The following is an 18,853-nucleotide window of genomic DNA, read 5'->3' as shown; positions in this document are numbered from 1 at the left end:
GAACGAACTCCGACAATGCAGGCAAAATGGAATATTTATGCAACAATGACTGAACCTTCGGACATTCCGAACTACATTTCCAGTTATTTGCGTGTAACGTCATATGTTACGTCATTGCGTTTACGTTAGGCTCCGCCTTTGTGGCAAACGTGATCTTTTTGTTCTGCAGCTTGCTGCTGGCTATTATTTAAACTGACCGTGCTTCTTTTTTAGCTGGATAGATATACAGTGGTTAATGTCAAATACAGAGTAACCATTTATTTAGGGCTGAGAAGAAAATAGCGAGAACAGCCATGAGCAAAAGGAAAGCGCCCCAAGAATCGTTAAACGAGGGAATCACAGACTTTCTCATAGGTATGCGGTGAGACGTTGATGGACAAAATGAATCGCTGTGCATGTTAGCCAGCTAGCATACTAGCAACGTTATGCGGAAATTAGCTAGCAAATGTTAACCGCTTACTAATAGAATGTACGTTAGATCGTTACCTAATGTTAATGTGTTTAAATCTGGTAAGATTAGCCGGGGATCTACGTCAGGACGACCGCATAGTTAATTCCAACACAGGATAGCAAACCTTGCAGAAAAGCTAAATACGTGAAAATTACAGTTTTATTTGATATTTAACTACTGATGATATTATCCTCTTTGTGTTTGTTCTTTGTCTCCAATGTGTTTTATGTGATCTAGCAAGTCAGTTACAAGTAATTTTTTTAAAAACTAGGAGATATACCAAAAATGTTAATCTATAGTAAAACTCATCCCAAACCGTCATTTATTTAAAGCCCGTGGGTCGGATCCGATGGCATAAGTGTAGAAATCGATGGTACAGCTGGCTAATGGCTAATCAGCTGGAAGATTTTCCCAATTAATAATCATGTTATTGTTTCTAGTTTTGATCTGTATACTCGTAGTATCTCTGCTAAATAAACGTTGCGCTGTTATCTGGACACACCCTATTAACGTTATCAATATCAGATCAGTTCTTTTTTTAACATTTGACTATCCCTGCCTTTTTCTTTCCAGAGTTGGCCAATTATGAGCGTAATGTGAACAGGGCAATCCACAAATACAATGCGTACAGGTGAGATGCGGAACATGATATATTCTTATAAATCCAAGCTCAATACGAACATGACCGGACAGATTACCCTTATTTTACAGGGCCAAAAAGGACATCTAATTCAAATCGTTTTTGCCCTTACAGCAAGTGGGAAAAATATCTGTATACGTTTACGAAATCGGAAGAACATTACTTCTGTGAACCAGTTTCTGGTGTTCACATTGAGGGTAGCTTGCGTATACACTCACCGTCTTTTGTCTTGCAGGAAAGCAGCCTCGGTAATCGCCAAATACCCGGAAAAGATAAAAAGTGGTACCGAGGCTAAGAAACTGGTAAGACGCTCAGTCGTGTTCTGGCCTGCAACAAGACACATTCTGTCATCGATGTTGCTGTGAGGATACGCATGTTTAAACTGTACTAAAGCAACGTTACTGGCACGCTGACTGTTTGCCTGTCCTTTATTTATTTCGAGACATCCATGAGTTATTGACTCACGTGCACGGTGCCTTTCTCTTGTGTTGTCTATGCGCGTGCGGTGCTCCGGGCTAATTGATTTCCTCTCTTTTATTCTGATAACAGGACGGGGTAGGGGCGAAGATTGCAGAGAAGATCGATGAGTTCCTAAGCACAGGAAAACTGAGGAAGTTAGAGAAGGTGATTCGAGATTGTTGGATTCTTTTTCCAGTCTAGCGCATGTAAAAATTAAAGGGCGGAAATAGTGTTTCACGTGAGCTAAGTTTGTTTTATACAAGTAAAAGAAGTTGCTGTCATGTCGAATTGTGTTTTCTTAAAAGTGAATCTTTGAATTCTCTGCAGATTCGAAATGATGATACCAGCTCGTCCATCAACTTCCTGACGAGAGTTACAGGCATCGGGTACGTCCTTCTGTCCTCTTTTCACTGCCTGTCCATCCGATAGTCCTGCGGCATATGTACGTATTTATGTCACTGTGTGTCGTTGGCTGATTCCAATAACCTGCAGTGTACCTAAGAGTTCTTGCTGTGAAATTTCTGCCGTCATTCACTTCTTTTTGGTTACAGAAAAAAATGACTATGATAAAAAGCTAATCTTTCCCTCCTCTCCCTTCTCTCACTTTCCATCGCTCCCCCCTATCTCCCCCTCTCTCTTTCTCTCCCCCCTCCTTCTCTTTTCTCTCTTCTCTGTAGGCCGGCAGCTGCTAGAAAGTTTGTGGAAGATGGGGTGAAGACACTGGAGGGTTAGTTCAGTTTGTTCTCTGTAGATCGTGGCTGCCCAACGCAACCCATCGGTGTGGTGTCAGCCGCGCTCATCGTGTGTTCTGTGGCTCTTTCAGATTTGCAGAAGATTGAACACAAACTCAACCACCACCAGCAGATCGGACTCAAGTGAGAGTGTTTCTGTGTGCAAATGTGTGCTTTAAAAAATCAGTACTGCTCTATTATTGATTCATACCTATAATTCTCTCCTTTTGTATGAAATGTGTTCTGTCCCATAGCTGTACGTAACTGCAGAAATTACATGTCGCGTCCCTCTGTAGGTACTTTGAGGACTTCGAGAAGAGGATTCCCCGTGCTGAGATGGAGAAAATGGAGGTGAATGGATGAGTGATTTTTTGTGATATTCAACCAGTATTCAGAACCGTATTCTTTCATATATTATAGTACACTTTGGTCAGTAGCATACTTTGTTGAAAACACATTTTTTGTTCTCATGGACACGAAGGAGTGTTTTCACTGGTATCTAAAGAGTTTCGATGTTTCAGATACTTACCCGCCCCAGATGTGGAGTGATACAGACGTCAGTTAGTTTGAGTGAAGTGAAAGTGTGTCTGAACGGAGCTCCTGGCCCAGTTCTCAGTGTGTTCTGTGTTTCTCAGGCCCTGATTCAGGCCGAGCTGGAGAGGCTGGACCCCGAATACATCGGCACCATCTGCGGGAGCTACAGGAGAGGTGAGGCGGGGGCCGTCCCACAGCGTGATGTCACAATGAAGGCTCGTTTCTGTGGAAACGTGGTTCTGCGCCAGTAGCGTGAAAGGGGCGTGTTCTTTCCTGCTTCTGACCCTGAACGTTCTCCGGCTCCTCGATCCAGCGCGGTCATGGCTGTGTTTGCTTGTCTCGCCCCCAGGAGCGGAGTCCAGTGGTGATATCGATATCCTGCTGACCCACCCCACCTTCACCGCTCAGTCTGAGAAACAGGTAACATCTGGAACCCTCTTTCGCACTTGGATTTAGAACCCGACACCTGGACTGAAATGTTTGAAGGGGTCTAAAAAGACTTTACCTGCAGTTGTTTTTTCGGAGGTTAACTGGAACTGTCATACGTCCGTGTGCAGGGGAGGAAGCTGAATTTTTATTTTCTGTGGGATTTGTGTGTGATATTGATGAGTGAATGGCAGCTGAAGGTCACCTGTTTTAAAGCACCTTTGCCTCCTCTCTGGCCTGGTAGCCCAAACTGCTACACGCTGTGGTGGAGCACCTGGAGTCGGTGGGGTTCATCACCGACACCCTGTCCAAAGGAGACACTAAATACATGGTGAGAGTCTTTGAGCAACGCCACCCATACTGACATCAGTGATGCCATGAAATGAATAATCTATCTTTCATGTTACAGATGATATTTAGGTATTTATCTAGGCTTTTCTGGCTTTATTACAGCAGTTGTGATCCATGTTGTAATATCAAAACCTTATAAGACCAGTATTTCGTTACCCGTAGGCCTGAATGATACCTTCATCAACGGTCACAGGACGATCAGTTTGTCTCTCTCTCTCTCTCTGTTCCACGCTAGGGAGTGTGCCAGCTGCCTCAAGATGAGGAAGAGGAGGAGGAACATAGCCACCGGCGCATTGACATCAGGTACGCTGCCTTCAGGTTGTTAGATTGCGTGTTGTCATGGCTACTCACACCTCGTGTGCGTTTGTCCAGGATAAAGGCGAAAGGAGATGTGTGTGATGCTTTAGGTCACTGTGTGATACTAGACTGTTTTCACCCCCCCCCCAGGTTAATCCCTAAAGATCAGTACTACTGCGGCGTTCTGTACTTCACTGGCAGCGACATCTTCAACAAGAACATGCGAACTCACGCGCTGGAGAAGGGCTTCACTCTCAACGAGTACACCATTCGGCCACTGGGGGTCACTGGTGAGTCAGGAAGGCAGGCTTTAGCAACGGTTCATCGTTAAAGCGCAATCTAACATTAAAGAGCGGTCTAAAGCGTTAAGGTCGTTCTTACGCCAGAACTCTTGATGCTGTGAATAGCTTTGCATTACGGGGACTGTACATAAAACTGTAACCTGTTAGAATTCTGTAAAATGCCTGAATGTAATGCTGGTTCATCTCCCGAGTTGAAATGGAAGGACCCTGACCCCCGTGTGTGTAACGTTATCTCTGTTTGCTCTAGGCATGGCCGGGGAGCCGCTGCCGGTGGACAGTGAGAAGGACATCTTCGACTACATCCAGTGGAAATACAGAGAGCCCAAAGACCGCAGCGAGTGAGAGACGTCGCCCATTACTCACATTCAGCATCTTTAACCCCACGGATTTTAGCTGTTAATTTAAGAGTGGCCGGTGCATTTACCTCACGGCTAATTTGTGCCAGAAGTGCGTGGCGTCCGAACCTCATCATGTTCTCGGTTGTTTCGTGGCGGGCTGCGGTCAGCTGACGCGCCTGTCCAATGGCCGTTTTAACGTACTGTAACGGCAGTGGCGAGTTTCCTCTACTGATGCGCTTGTTTGCCAGCGCACTCGAGCGCAGCACCGAAAGGTCATTAATGTGAGCTTGATCCCTCATCCCAAAAAATGCCAGAACTTGGAAGAGAGAAACATGTGGTCATCTATGGACAAGGGTCAATTCGTCCCAATTTGTCTGGAACAGTCAACATTACCCCGGTACGAGAGTTTGAGGGTTCCACGATCACCTGGAACGTTTGCCAGCTCACTCATGTTTTGGGGGGGGGGGGGGGGGGGGGAATGTCCAGTACGAGGCTCTCAGGGCTGTTTGCATGTGGACTGAAGGCTCCTGTCCTTTTTAAACAATCGCCTCAAGGACGTTACATTTTTTATTTTCAGAATGTGATGTATTAATGTATTTCTTTCCTCATTTTAGTTTAGATGCATTGCTTTCATCCTCATAGCTCTGTATTTCACATTGGTGTGTATTAAGTATAGCAAAATGTAATGTCTACTAGCTTATAGTAAATTCAGTAAGATGAAATGGACTTGTATCGATTTCATATAAAGAAATTTTTTTAATGATTTGCCATCTTTTGATGCCATTTGTCCCCTCATTGCTACCGATATGCCAGATTTAATTACAAAAACCTGCTCAAACAACTCACTAGGGAACAGAAGCAAGTCAAACTGCCAGAAAACATAGGCGAAGAGCATCACTGGTGAACAGCGTTTGAGCTCGGGCAGTTCAGCCCACTACCCCCACACTGACAGGATATGCACAAAATGGCAGAGTGAAATTAAAGCAGTCTCCCTCCATGATCCAACCCATGGTTAAGACCTGACAGATGAACACATGCAGGTATGCACACATGCATCCTCTTACACACACACACATTCACACACTCACAGACACACTCACGCATACAGACTGACAGAAACGCGGACGCGGCAGACTGTGGTAAATGGGGCTTTATTGGAGCATGCTCAGAACACCAGCTTGTGGGGGTACACGCCATTGGACAGACAGAAGGAGGAGCGCAGGTAGCCCTGCAGCTGAGGGACCTTCTTCACCAGCGGCAGCAGCTGGGAGTCCACGGCCTTCTGGTCGTCCTTGCGCTGCTCTGTCAGCTGGTACTTCTGCAAAACACCAATCAGAGATCCCCGTTTCAGAACACCAGCCAATCAGAGATCCCCGTTTCAGAACACCAGCCAATCAGAGATCCCAGTGTCAAAGCACCAGCCAATCAAAGATCCCAGTGTCCCAGTGTCAAGGCACCAGCCAATCAAAGATCCCAGTGTCAAAGCACCAGCCGATACACTACCCAAGACATCCAGCCACAGCCCACACCAGCCAATCACAAATCCTGTTAGAGCACAGCGGGCCTCCCCACCCAATCAGATGCCATCAACGAGCCTGGCCTGACCCAGCGGCTCTGCGGGACCAGGGATGACCACCCCAGAGTTTATGCTCCAAGTTTGACGCTAGTTTGTTTTGGGGATGGGGGCGGTGGGTTTACCTCCTTCTCCACGTCAAAGATCTCGCCCTCCTGGTGCTTGGGGCGCCTCAGCCTCTTCTTCTTGAAGTAGGCGTCGGTCAGCGTCTTGGGGATCTTCATGCCGGAGATGTCCACTTTGGTGGCGGTGGCGATGACGAACTTCTGGTGCGCACGGCGCAGGGGTACACGGTTAAGAGCCAGGGGACCTGCGGGAACCGGGAGAGGGGGGTCAGGGGTCAGGAACAGAGGATGGGGGCACCAAACTTCCATGCCCTTCTGCTACTGTACAATTAACCCTTACTGGAGCAGACCAATCAGAGTCGGGACTTCCCCAGATTAATTTCAAAATACTGAACATTTTTTTGGTTGTTCATTCTCTGCTATAATCCACCAGAGTGAAACAGGCCTTGATGCATGCGTGCGTATGTTTCTGGTAGAGATATTTTGGGTCTGAATCAGTAAAATTACATCCCTGATGAACAAGACTTTCAGTCTCTATGGCGCATAAAACCGATTGCGTTCTTACCAGTGACAAGCAGGAGACCACTGGACAGCTGCTTCAGGAAGACGACACGCTGAAAATCAGAGGAAGACCAAATTACTGCTCTGAACATCACCTTTCCTGTCAGTTGGCTGCTACTGTGCAGGGCAGTCACATCTGTGTGAGTGCAAGTGTGTGCGTGAGAGAAAGAGAGAGAGAGAGAGTGGGGGGTCCCCTCTGTGTGCGTGTAAGAGAGCATGGAGGTCCCCTCCTGTGTGTGTGCATGAGAAAGTGGGGGTACCCTCCTGTGTGTGTGTGTGTGCATGAGAAAGTGGGGGTACCCTCCTGTGTGTGTGTGTGCATGAGAAAGTGGGGGTACCCTCCTGTGTGTGTGTGTGTGCATGAGAAAGTGGGGGTACCCTCCTGTGTGTGTGTGTGCATGAGAAAGTGGGGATACCCTCTGTGTGTGCGCGCGCGTTAAAGTGGGGGTACCCTCTGTGTGTGTCCGCGCGTGTGTGTTAAAGTGGGGCTCCCCTGTGTGTGTGTGTGTGCATGAGAAAGTGGGGGTACCCTCCTGCGTGTGTGCGCGTGTGTGTGTGTGTGTTAAAGTGGGGTCCCCACCTTGCCGCGGTGCCGGCCGGTCAGCAGGATGAGCACGGTCCCGGGGGTGATGGAGGAGCGCAGCCTCCTCTTGTGCTGGCTGAAGGCCTTCTTCCCGTGGCTCAGCAGCTTCCGGGGAACGTCTTCTGTGGGGTAGTAACGGGGCTGGGGGGGGGGGGGGGGGGGGGGGGGGCAAACACCACAGGTCAGCACCACAGATCCACAACCAACAGGCTCGGAACCGCAGTAAACACACGGGCGCACACACTCACCATCTTGCGCAGTTTGACGACGCGTGTGCCGCCATTCTTGTCTCCGCCGACGGTCTTGTTGACGGTTGCCGGCACCTTCACCTTCAGCTTCTTTTCAATCTGTCACACACACACACACACACGGGTCTTAGGAACAAAGCTTTTCACATCCCTAAACGAGCAACAGCATGACGCTTTAGGCAGCAAAGCAATATTATAAATCATAATAAAATTGCTGATAAAGCAAAGACATTCACTTTCCAGCTAAAACCTGGATATATAACTAGTCCTCCCAAACAGGTATGACACACAAAGCCTACCTGTGTATACTGCAGAGAACCACTGCAATCAATACATTACAGGCATTTAGCAGATGCTCTTATCCAGAGCGTTAACATTTTTACACAGCCACCATTTTCAATTTAGGTTAAGTACCTTGGCTCAAGGACAGCAGTGCCTCACCTAGTAGTTGAACCTGCGATCTTTGGCTCAGAAGTGCAGTTCTCTACACATACTACACTGCCGCCCCAGGCAATGACAAAGATCCAAGACCAGGTACCACACACACACACACACACACACACACACACACACACACACGCCTGTACCCACCTTAGTTTCGGACATCTTGACCCTCCTCTTGTACATGGCCCGGCGGCCGGACATGGCGGAACGGGAGTAGCGTCCGAGACCGCGCGCCAGGATGGGGTTCCGGCTCGTGTGCCTCTTCTTCACCACCTTCTTCTTCTTATCTCCCTCTGCCATCTAGGACCCAAGAGGGGGACAACATTTAGGACCAAGCCTGAGGAGCGATGCCCTCCAAGCGCACCATGTGAGGCCACTGACCACCTTCTGAAACTGAGCCCCAATGTACCCGCAAATACCTACTCAAGAGAAGGGGAGCAGTTTTTACATTAATACAAATTCTGAAACTGACCAACCATTAAGGGTCCCGAGTAGCTGGTCAATTGGCAACTCGCAACGGTATTTCAAACGGTAAAATTTATAGTGCATCAACTTAGACCATACTTTCAAAATAGCAATAGCATTCTGACGTGGACTCGGAACTGAACGCTTCGCATGCCATTTTTAATACTCCAATATTCTGTATTTGAAGTCAAACGAACACTTCACCATTCCCGTCACGTGTACACACATTAGCCTTCTTGCTAACTAGCTAGCTAGTCACTTCCAAGACATACTCGGCCAGCTAGCCGCATAACGTTATACTGTCAATTACAATACATTAGTTAACAGCATAACGTACACCACACGAAAATACCTGCGACTAACGTCGGCTAACAAGCTCATGTTAACCGGTAAAACGGTTCTACAGCGCGGACATGACATGCAGCTAACTCGCCTTCCAGCATATTCACAGTACATTGGCTAGTTGCGAATACTACGATCAGGACAACCGTAGCTAGTTAGCGAGTTAAATTACAAGCAATATACAAAAACACGATTATTAGAATGTCATAAACCAATACATGTACATGTATCCTGTACAACTGGTATTGTATGCCAATTACGCAGACCAAGTACACGCGTTAAATGCATTTTCAATGCATATTACACCCGGGTTTTAGGCCTGTGCGTTCAGTGGGTTATTTTCCCGAGCAGAACACATTCTACTTGAGAAATTGTCATCTAGTATGATTTTAACATTGCTAAAACGCTTGTACACAAATGCTGATGAAAGTATATAACTGATTTAACACGATGATCATCGATATTTCTAAATGTGCAGCGGCGCTGGGAAGCCATTCTTACCTTTACTCAGAAAAAAAGGAAGACATCCGGGACCTTCACGTATATAAACGTGTACATGACGTCAGACGTATGCGATGAGTCTACTGGTCTTTGTAGTTCTACGGGTTCTAGTATGGGCAGTGTGAGTTGTTCAGACTACAACTAGAAAAACAGAAGACACCGTGCTTTTCTGGCACATGCGCGTGCACAAGTGTGTATTAGATGATTGAAATTATTGAGTGGTATTTTTGCGTGCCCTTTCTTAATTTTGATGAGGCTTTACAGGTAATTGCCTCTGATTTGATTTCAAATTCATGCTGTTTTCCAGAGGCCGTGTGTAATCACTTTTTAATTGCATATGAAGGATTTTTTTAAGCCACAAGATAAAGACATACACTTTACATCAGAATTTGATGTAAAGCACGTTCTAAACCTGAGAGCTAGAGACCTGACATAGTGTGCCATTCTGTTATGGTCCCCACTTCAAATTCATGTCTAAGTTGCATCCCACTGCAGATAAACCACTGCTTGGTTTAAATCACCATGTTTCTTGTGTAACATGGTCCCACAGAGACAAGTACTAAATCCATCTGTAGATGACAGTATATGAACGTTGTTGCTTTTAATATACAGAAGCCGTTTCAAACCTTAGCCAGATAACACCAACTCAGTGATATAATTTGTCTTCAGTTCTACATGTGTAACTATTCAAATTGTTATTTTTAATACACAGCTGTGTGGCAAAAAGGAAAATCCTGACTATGCCTGTAGGAGCCATTATTTTGTTTATTCACTTACTTTTAGGTCAAAAGAACTACAAGACGTTGCATGTTTGGGATTAGGCGTCCAAAATCTGTAACTACAGATTGAGGTGTTGGGCGCCGAGAAATTGTTTCACCCACATAGCATTTTGTTGCAAAGTCTTGTCAGTATTGTCACGTTGAACTCAAATTTACTTTGATGTCTACTTTCGCAGTTTCGATGCATCCATCAAGCTTTGGTTTTGATTTAAGCGCTCGCACTCTCGTGCACTTCCACATTCATTCGTTCATTCATCAATTCCCTCTTCAACCAAGATTAAGATCTTTAATCAACTTCTTCAAACCTAGTAAGTGGAGATTATTAAATATCGTGGGTCAAGCGTGTTGGAACAGTTCTGCTGTTAGGCATTCATATTAACCTGTTGTTTTGAAAGATGTGACAATGTCAGTGTTTCATTAGTTCATAAATGGACACTAATGTGGGATACCAATTCCAAATCAGGACATTCAGATAGAAAAAATGACAATCATGGATTTTTTTATTATTATTTATTATTTTATTAACAAACGAGTCATTTTAACAACCAAACAATGGAAAAAATTCAGCCATTAGAGTTGACTCAATGTGTGTGTGCACGTGTGACCAGGTTACTGACTCTGGGATGGAGAGAATATGGATGACAAAAAAAGACAAAAGGAAAGTTACTTTTTCTCTTCACAGACGATGTCTCTGATGTGCAATGTCTCATTTAACATAATGGCGCCAGTCGTGTGTGTGTGTGTGTGTGTGTGTGTGTGTGTGTGTGTGTGTCCATGTACATGCACGAGAGCACAGTGTGGGGAAGAAAGAAACCCTGCCACAGTGTTCTGAAAAACTCAGAGTTTCGCCCTGAGGTCCATTCACACTACAGAGCCGTATGACGCACATAAAAGCACTCACAGCATTAGCCCTTTAGGAGCACGTCTTTAAGGCAACATTAAACAGACTGCATGGCTTTAAAACAGACATTCATTCTGTTTCATTCAAAAAAATTAAAAAAAAACTTCAGCCTGCTGCTACTGCGGTTTCTTTTTTGATCAACAGACCTTGCTGTCTGTCTCGGGTGTAATGCTGGTTGTTAGTCACACGGAGGCGCTGTTTGGCTCAGTAGTTAGTCTGGAGAGGCTGGACAGGCCCCTGATAGTGCTGCTGTAGGGTGGAGTATGTGGGCGGGACGGCCCCCTGATAGTGCTGCTGTAGGGTGGAGTATGTGGGTAGGACAGGCCCCCTGATAGTGCTGCTGTAGGGTGGAGTATGTGGGTAGGACAGGCCCCTCAGTGCGCGTTCTCCAGGACGATGGCGATGCCCTGGCCTCCCCCGATGCATGCCGAGCCCACCGCGTACTTCCCGCCACGGCGCCTGTGAGGAAGAGGAGGAGACGCGCCGATTGAGAAAGGCTGAGACACGGGTAAAAAAAAATATCATACAACACCGGTCACTGTCTGATATAGCCTTGGACCAGTCGTAAGGCACCGGAGTACTCAAAATATGAAAACAAACTTTTAGACTGAAACACACCGTTTCAAACAAAAAGACAAACGTTTTCATCTTTATGATCGAAAATAATTTCACACATATAATCATGCAAAATTTATTCATAGCAATTGTGTGATGAAGTTGCTGAAGACTTCAGGGTGGAGATGAATAATTGTCAGTGTTGTAGTTAGCCTTGTATGCCTGTGGTTCTTTTTCAAAAGGTTTGCACGTTGTTTGGAGTATATCAACGCAGTGAATGTTATGGTGTTTGAAACCGCGTGTGAGCAGACGGGCATGCCGGGGTTACCCGAGTTCATGTGCCAGGTGGGCAGTGATGCGGGCGCCAGACGCCCCCAGCGGGTGTCCCAGGGCGATGGCACCCCCGTTCACATTGGTCTTTTCGGGGTCCAGGCCCAACGCCTTGGCAACGGACAGGTACTGCGGGGCAAAGGCCTCGTTCACCTGGGGGGGGGGGGGGAAGGGCACAGGCAAGGTCATTCAAGGTCATCCTGCCACAATGGAATGCTCTGCACCAGATACCCACAATACACTGCTCCTGAGCTGACTATCAACTAACTGACCAATTAAGAGTGGAGAAGCACAGAAAAGCAGCAGATCCTGCAGCACTCCAGAACCAGAGGCAGCGTTGAGGATCCCTCCCCTAAATCAACACTCCACTGTTCACTGTGTGTGCACTGGGATACTTTAAAACAGCAAGTATTCAGTAACCAAAAACCGGAGAGGCTCAAGAAAAACACTCAAGAAATCACATCAATGAAATAATAAATATTTCCTCTGGATGCCCAGTTCTGCACAGTTGTGTAAGTGACCGACAGGTCAACAGACGAATGAAATGGTGAGATGCAGTGAAAGCCCGCCCACCTCCACCAGGTCCATGTCCTTTAGAGACAGTCCCGCCTTTTTCAGGGCTTCAGTGATGGCTGGCACAGGTCCTGCGGACAGAAGGGGTAAAAGAACCGAATGCTGGGGTCAGCATTTAAGCCAACCTGCCACCAAAACGCAGGCATTCCTGACCTGGGGTCAGCAGCAGAATCACAGAACGGAACTGGCCACAATATAAAGGTCACGCTTTCACCCTTTCAGTAACAACGCCTGCAAACCTCTGCAACTGGAGCTTCAGTTAAGTCCAGTTACTGTGTAGAGACGTTTCCACAGCGTTCCTGTGCTCGAAAAAACACAGCTGGTGTTGCACCCCCGATCCGGTCTCTGCTTGTGAACATACTTTAAGGGGCGGGGCACTTACCAATCCCCATGATGCTGGGATCACAGCCGGACACGTGATAGGCCACGATCCTGGCCAATGGGGTGAGATTATGCTGCTTCACCGCGTCCTCACTGGCTATCACCAAGGCTGCAGCCCCGTCGGACACGCCCTGCAGACGCACGGAGAAAACTGTCAGACGCTTTAAACGATTCCCTCCAATCGCACGTCTTTAATCTTAAATATTCTCGAGGGGGTGGGGGGAAACGGGGGGATTTGTCCCGCGCTCACCGAGGCGTTGGCAGCCGTCACGGTGCCCCCCTTCTTGAAGACGGGCGGCAGCTTGGCCATCTGCTCCAGGGTGGTCTGGGGGCGCGGGTGCTCGTCCTGAGTCATGGGCACCTTGCCCTTCTTCGCCTTCACGTCGACGGGCGCGATCTCCGCCGTGAAATGGCCGCCCTCCTGCGCTGTGATTGGACAGTTGTTGTGTGATGTCACGTTAGCCCTTGCGGTTTATTTGCATTCCTAACTGAGTCAGTTGGCAGCACTCCAGTCATTGGGGGTAAATGAAGTACTGAATTACACCGATTTTAAATAAAATTGTAGAAAATGTGGACAGGGTTACGTCAGGCGTTAGATTTTTCCCCAATTAATCAGGAAGTAGTGATTCCTGAAGAGTGACCGGCAAAACTCACATAATATTATGAGTATGCCGTTTCCTGACTGAAATACAGTTCCTCTAATGCACAGGAACACAGAGGGGAAACTGAGCTTTTGAACAGTCACTTCTGCATCTCCTGTTGCCAAAACAAGTGCATTTATTCCTGACTTAGTCATAAAGCAACGATGAGCCAATCTAGATAATGCTCTGACACTGTTCAATAATAATAAATAAAACAAGAAAAATTATACTCATAACATCTACAATAAAAAAGCTCATTATCTTTTACACAGTGCTGTAAATCCACAAAAGTTTTGATCAAAAAGGGTCATATAAAACTCCTGTGCACTAAACTCAAAGTCTTATTCCACCTGTTATCATTCAGTATGCCCAAAGATAAACAAGCATGTGGGTGTCATCCATCCAAACAGTCCTTACCTTATATTGACATAGGCCCACTCAACCTTGCATCAACACACACAACCACATATTTAAAAACATGATGCTTTAGCACACACAGCAAGCAGAGGAACGTCCTTAAAGATGGCGGACCTGGATCGATTCCACGTCAGGCGAGGACCGAGGAGACGAGGACGGATAAAATAAAGCAACTGGAACGAGCCCCTGGGGCTAAATCGGTGTAGCCCTCTGAACTGGGTCATGGACTCCAGAGCGCCCTCTAGTGTCAGGGTCTCACCTGCTTTCCAGCGCTGCTGTGTCCGGTACGCGTACGCATCACACTCCTCCCTGCTCAGCTCGTACTTCTCTGCCAGGTTCTCTGCGGTGATGCCCATAGGGATCTTCACATGCAGGTCAGTAAGCCCCGCCCACAGGGTGTCCTCTAGCTGTTACCACGGACACACGCATGCACACACACACACACACACACACACACACACACACACACACACACACACACACACACACACACACACACACATACGCGCCACACATACGCGCACACACACATACACACAGTACTTCCAGTTACCATCACATTAAACCTCTCTTCTCTACGTTTCAAAATGGAGTACTAGGCAAAGAAAGACATTTCCGTTGGGCAGACAATACATTCGTAGAAGGGTAGGCTCGTGGAAATGAATTCCATACACCATGTTTCACAAAACTACACAAACCTTTTTCTCAAAACGTAATGTGTGGTAAACTGTGAGGAGATGAGACAGGCCCTTGTGCCCCAAAGGGCAGGGTGTGTGCGCAGGTGTGAACGGGGCTCTGTGCGTTAGCACCAGATACACCACGTAGCGGCAGCGGCCAATCAGAGCCACCAGCAGAGCACATATTCCTTCACGGCTCCGCCCATCTGTCAGCGCAGCTCGACTAAAAGCCCGGTGTGAGACGGCCTTAAAGGTCAAAGGTCAAAGGTCAAAGGGGAGGTGTGTGGAAGAGCGCGCACCTTCAGGTCCGCTCCGAGCCGGGTGCCGAAGCGGATGTTGCGCACGGCGTAGGGGGCCTGGCTCATGCTCTCCGAGCCGCCGCACAGAACCACCTCCGACTCCTTCAGGCAGATCTCCTGAAAGCAGAGAGAGAGGAGGGGCCGTCGATCCGGGGGCCGACGCCGCGAGAGCAGCCAGCCAAGATAGGCATTTCAGAAAGGTCAACAAGGGCAATCTGACCCGACCATGTGACACATGCAAAATGTTGAACACTATCAGACAACAGGTATGAAGGAACCCGTGAGCAGGGTTCTGGCGTACCTGACTGCAGGTACTCTGGAACCCTGTGGAACCCGTGATCAGGGTTCTGGCGTACCTGACTGCAGGTACTCTGGAACCCTGTGGAACCCGTGAGCAGGGTTCTGCCGTACCTGACTGCAGGTACTATGGAACCCTGTGGAACCCGTGAGCAGGGTTCTGGCGTACCTGACTACAGGTACTGTGGAACCCGTTAGCAGGGTTCTGGCATACCTGAGCGCCGTTGATGATGGACTGGAACCCGGAGCCACACAGACGGTTGACGGTGAGTGCGGGGACAGGGATGGGCACCCCACACCTGAGACCAACGTGCCGCGCCAGGTAGGGTGCGTCTGCAGAGCTCTGGAACACAGGTAAAGAGAGAGACACAGGTAATGAGAGAGAGACAGGTAAGGAGAAACACACTGGTAAAGAAAGACACAGTTACGCAGAGAGAGACATAGGTAAGGAGAAAGAGAAACACAGGTAAGGCAGGAGATGCAGGTAAGGGGGGATGTACTAAAACGTATCAGCTGCAGCAATAACTTAAAATGGCATCCGCTTGCCTGTAGGAAATAATCCCTGCAAACAGGGGTGCAGGAGAGATTTTTGAAGTGGGGGGGGGGGGACCAAACTGTGAGCAAAAGAAAGGTCTCAACTTTTAAGCTTATACAACTACCCCGATCCGGGGGGGGGGGGGGGGTCCCTATGAAACTGGGGGGGACGTATCCCCCCCCGCCTGTAAACAGCATGACCACTAAAAACATCCAATCACATGCAAGCTCCTATCAGGGCATGTGACTGGTGAATGAGAACACGCTGTTCTCCTTTGATCACCTTCCCGGGTCTCGGCTGCGCTCACCTGCATGACGTTGCCCATGACCACACTGTTGACCAGCTCAGGTGCCACGTTACCCGCTGCCAGAGCAGCCCTGGCCGCATGCTCCGCCAGGTCAGTGGCGCTGTGGTCCTTCAGCACGCCGCCGTACGTGCCGAACGGCGTGCGCTTGGCGGCCACGATAAACACACCTTAAAAAAAAAAACAGCCGCAGAAACACGGTCACTCGTTAGCCTGAAAATGCGGTATTTACGGAAACAGCTGGTGGACGCACTGACGCAGCCCATATCGCACCTTCGGAAGACATGTATATGCCACTCCTAATTAGGCGCAGAGCCAAAGTATGACACGACAATGCAAATCAAGGCTGTGCAAATAAAAGGCTGTGAAGTTTAACGCGGACAGTTAAACATTATTTCAGTAGAGATGCAAAACCATGTCGTATTCTTGGCTTAACTGAATGAAAAAAACCACACAGGTGCAATCTGCTAGCCGCAACCTTTCCCCCAATTCATCACACCGACCCAAGAATGGACACAAGAGAATAGCGGACGTCCGTAGCTTGAAAGTTACTTTGATCGGCACGTTTCCCCATTAAATGGTGCAATTTGATTAAGTCAAATTGTTTCCAACGGAACAACTGTTAGGAGAAACTTAAAAATGTGACTACAGCTACATATCTACCATTTCAAAGTTTTATTACTAAAAGTGTGTCAATTCGTTAATGTGGCTATCTATATTGGCTAATTCATTTAGTTATAACTTTCTGTAGCATAAAATACTCCTGCCTAACGATGCCTTCCAAGTAGTTACCTAACGTTATCTAACGTACCTAACTGGAGCCATCCAGCTAGCTTCAAGTTCATTGTTGAAAAATGCAACTATTATATTGTAAGTTTACGCACCAAAGTTGCAGTAAAAAGTTTATTTTATTACCTCTGATTAGAGACATAACGCTGCTTCCACTTCACGGTACCGCCAAAGGTCAGTGTGTCTGTCCGTACTTCTCTGGCGTTCTGACACACACACACAGCCCCGACCTTTCACCCACTTTCAAAAACGTCTTCACTTTGGGATAACCTTATTCAACACAGTTGTGTTGAACGTCACGGCATGTTTCGAAATAAAAAATCAATAGTTAAACTTACGTGCATTAATTCTATAATATTTAGCCAACCTTGGGTGTGAAATAATGTCGCTGATAGAATTTGTTGTGATAAGCATTATTAATATTCAACTACAAAGGAAAGTGCTGTGGTTAAACACAAGCGTTAATTTACTTATGGGCGCTTCTGAATCAACGTTGATTTACTAACCCTCAAATGATCACTTATTTTCCTTATATGATCGGCCTACGTGCCGGAATGATTATAAAAAGTAAAGTGACAGGGATGTTTTTCAGCTGTTGATTCGTATGGCGTTTGGGTAAAGCAAGTAAGTTACAGCCCTTGCTAGCAGTGTGTAGCCAGATAGGTTAATATAGTCATCTGCTAACGTTAGCTAGCCATCTTCGATAGCCACTTTGCTGGCTGTATGCTAGCTTAGTTCCATTTGAAATAAACTGGGTAATGGTAGTAGTGATAGTCTGATAGCTTCATATTTAGACCAGTTACTCATTGTTGTCGGGGCTATTTAGCTAGCTATCGACTAAGCCTAAAGTCTAGATAACTAGGTTAATTCCGATGGCGGTCTATGATGAGAAGCTCACTGCGCAATCTGAGGCATTGATCGTGCCATTATTTGATGGCAGAGCTGTGTCGGTTCCTTCTCTGAGACCCCATGAACGCGTATGCTTTTCACGAGCAGACTGTTCTTTCAACATCAGGAACTTGCCTCTGCAAAAAAAAAAAAGCTAGTGACGGTTAAAATAAACACCAGGGATCACGTGACAGCAGCTCCTGACTGCATTTCACCTGTCCATTTAGCTGCACTTTTCAACAGAACATCGACCGCTGTACAGATCAGTAGTCTTCCTATACAAACTTCGGCGAAAATTTGTTTTAGCCTATAACGGCTTGAAAGTCCTAGCGCTCAGATATGTGTGAGAAATAAATGAACGCAGTTAATTTGATAAATACTTATTTCCGTGTTCAGGTAATTACTTAAACGTAGACCTTTGAGCCTATAGGGGGAAAACCCTCGCAGTTCTTCCGCTTGTTTTTTGTGATTCATCCGAAACATCCACATTAGTTCCTATGCCATCTGTATAAATGCATTTTTGAAAGTTTAGAGTACTTCAGATTACATTTGTATTGGCTGCATGTAATGTTTCATACGTTGTAGACAAGTTGCAGAAAATTGTTGAAAAGTCATCTGCTGAATTTATTTTAACACGTTATAAAAAACAAACAAACTTGAAATCCAAAGAAACTCAAATGTCTTGATCGTGTTTTATTGGTCATAAGTGTTATACAAGATTGGCAGAGATCTTTCATGTCATGAAATATAGTTTAAACCCTATACCAGTGTATATACACACACTCAATGTATTTATAGAGGAACCACATTTTCATCACTCTTCGATAAAAAAAAATAAAATAAAAAAAATCACATCTACAGCCGACTAATGTAAGAATGAGGTTTAAGTCCATTTTCAAAAACGTAAGCAAGACAGAAAGTAAACAGTGAGTCATTCTGGAAATGTTAGCAAGAACTTCAGCATCACAATGTTCCATTCCAACACATCCCCAGCAGAGTAGACGTGTCAGAAGCAGGAATATGAAAGTTTTTTTTTTTCTTTTTCTCATCGATGGATCCATGACAGGGTTTATTTTTACAAATCCTATGTTTACCTAAACACACAACGGAAGATCGAACAGTGGTCTATACGAGTGTCCCAATAAAACATTAAACACACAAAAAAAAATAATTCAG

General features: G+C 46.5%; 3 protein-coding genes across 4 annotated transcripts; 1 reads left to right on the top strand and 2 right to left on the bottom strand.

The window, feature by feature from the left end:
- Positions 1-135: 135 nt before the first annotated feature.
- On the top strand, positions 136-5,297 carry polb (polymerase (DNA directed), beta). Its single transcript, XM_035436481.1, has 14 exons — positions 136-354; positions 1,025-1,082; positions 1,327-1,393; positions 1,641-1,715; positions 1,878-1,936; positions 2,228-2,277; positions 2,374-2,425; positions 2,578-2,632; positions 2,917-2,989; positions 3,165-3,235; positions 3,486-3,572; positions 3,828-3,895; positions 4,040-4,179; positions 4,439-5,297. The coding sequence occupies exons 1-14, from the start codon at positions 294-296 to the stop codon at positions 4,531-4,533; spliced, it is 1,011 nt and encodes a 336-aa protein (XP_035292372.1). The 5' UTR covers positions 136-293; the 3' UTR covers positions 4,534-5,297.
- Positions 5,298-5,664: 367 nt separating this feature from the next.
- On the bottom strand, positions 5,665-8,320 carry rpl6 (ribosomal protein L6). The gene is made up of 6 exons (XM_035436482.1): positions 8,151-8,320; positions 7,560-7,658; positions 7,309-7,452; positions 6,733-6,781; positions 6,228-6,412; positions 5,665-5,847 (listed from the first exon to the last, which is right to left on the bottom strand). Exons 1-6 carry the CDS (start codon positions 8,301-8,303, stop codon positions 5,695-5,697), a joined length of 783 nt encoding a protein of 260 aa, XP_035292373.1. The 5' UTR covers positions 8,304-8,320; the 3' UTR covers positions 5,665-5,694.
- Positions 8,321-11,068: 2,748 nt separating this feature from the next.
- On the bottom strand, positions 11,069-17,067 carry acaa2 (acetyl-CoA acyltransferase 2). Of its 2 annotated transcripts, XM_035436480.1 has the most exons (11): positions 16,916-17,067; positions 16,004-16,170; positions 15,376-15,504; positions 14,865-14,981; positions 14,148-14,295; positions 13,081-13,256; positions 12,832-12,961; positions 12,450-12,520; positions 11,875-12,029; positions 11,348-11,450; positions 11,069-11,301 (listed from the first exon to the last, which is right to left on the bottom strand). In XM_035436480.1, exons 1-10 carry the CDS (start codon positions 16,929-16,931, stop codon positions 11,366-11,368), a joined length of 1,194 nt encoding a protein of 397 aa, XP_035292371.1. In that variant the 5' UTR covers positions 16,932-17,067; the 3' UTR covers positions 11,069-11,301; positions 11,348-11,365. The 2 variants fall into 2 exon arrangements, with proteins under 2 accessions (XP_035292371.1, XP_035292370.1); XM_035436479.1 differs by having other exon boundaries at positions 11,069-11,450.
- Positions 17,068-18,853: the final 1,786 nt, after the last annotated feature.

The sequence above is a fragment of the Anguilla anguilla genome, chromosome 10 (assembly GCF_013347855.1).
Source record: "Anguilla anguilla isolate fAngAng1 chromosome 10, fAngAng1.pri, whole genome shotgun sequence".
Classification (NCBI taxonomy): domain Eukaryota; kingdom Metazoa; phylum Chordata; class Actinopteri; order Anguilliformes; family Anguillidae; genus Anguilla; species Anguilla anguilla.
The sequence above is the reverse complement of the archived record's forward strand: the minus strand, read 5'-3'. Positions and strand labels throughout refer to the sequence as shown.

Coding starts and splice junctions, on each gene's coding strand:
- polb (XM_035436481.1), top strand. CDS start 294: ATGAGCAAAAGGAAAGCGCCCCAAGAATCGTTAAACGAGGGAATCACA. Junction 1,083..1,326: donor CACAAATACAATGCGTACAG/GTGAGATGCGGA, acceptor TTTGTCTTGCAG/GAAAGCAGCCTCGGTAATCG. Junction 2,426..2,577: donor CACCAGCAGATCGGACTCAA/GTGAGAGTGTTT, acceptor GTCCCTCTGTAG/GTACTTTGAGGACTTCGAGA.
- rpl6 (XM_035436482.1), bottom strand. CDS start 8,303: ATGGCAGAGGGAGATAAGAAGAAGAAGGTGGTGAAGAAGAGGCACACG. Junction 6,782..7,308: donor CCGGCCGGCACCGCGGCAAG/GTGGGGACCCCA, acceptor TCTGATTTTCAG/CGTGTCGTCTTCCTGAAGCA. Junction 6,413..6,732: donor TGGTCTCCTGCTTGTCACTG/GTAAGAACGCAA, acceptor CGGTTCCCGCAG/GTCCCCTGGCTCTTAACCGT.
- acaa2 (XM_035436479.1), bottom strand. Junction 15,505..16,003: donor TCATGGGCAACGTCATGCAG/GTGAGCGCAGCC, acceptor CCTGTGTTCCAG/AGCTCTGCAGACGCACCCTA. Junction 12,521..12,831: donor TCCCAGCATCATGGGGATTG/GTAAGTGCCCCG, acceptor TTCTGTCCGCAG/GACCTGTGCCAGCCATCACT.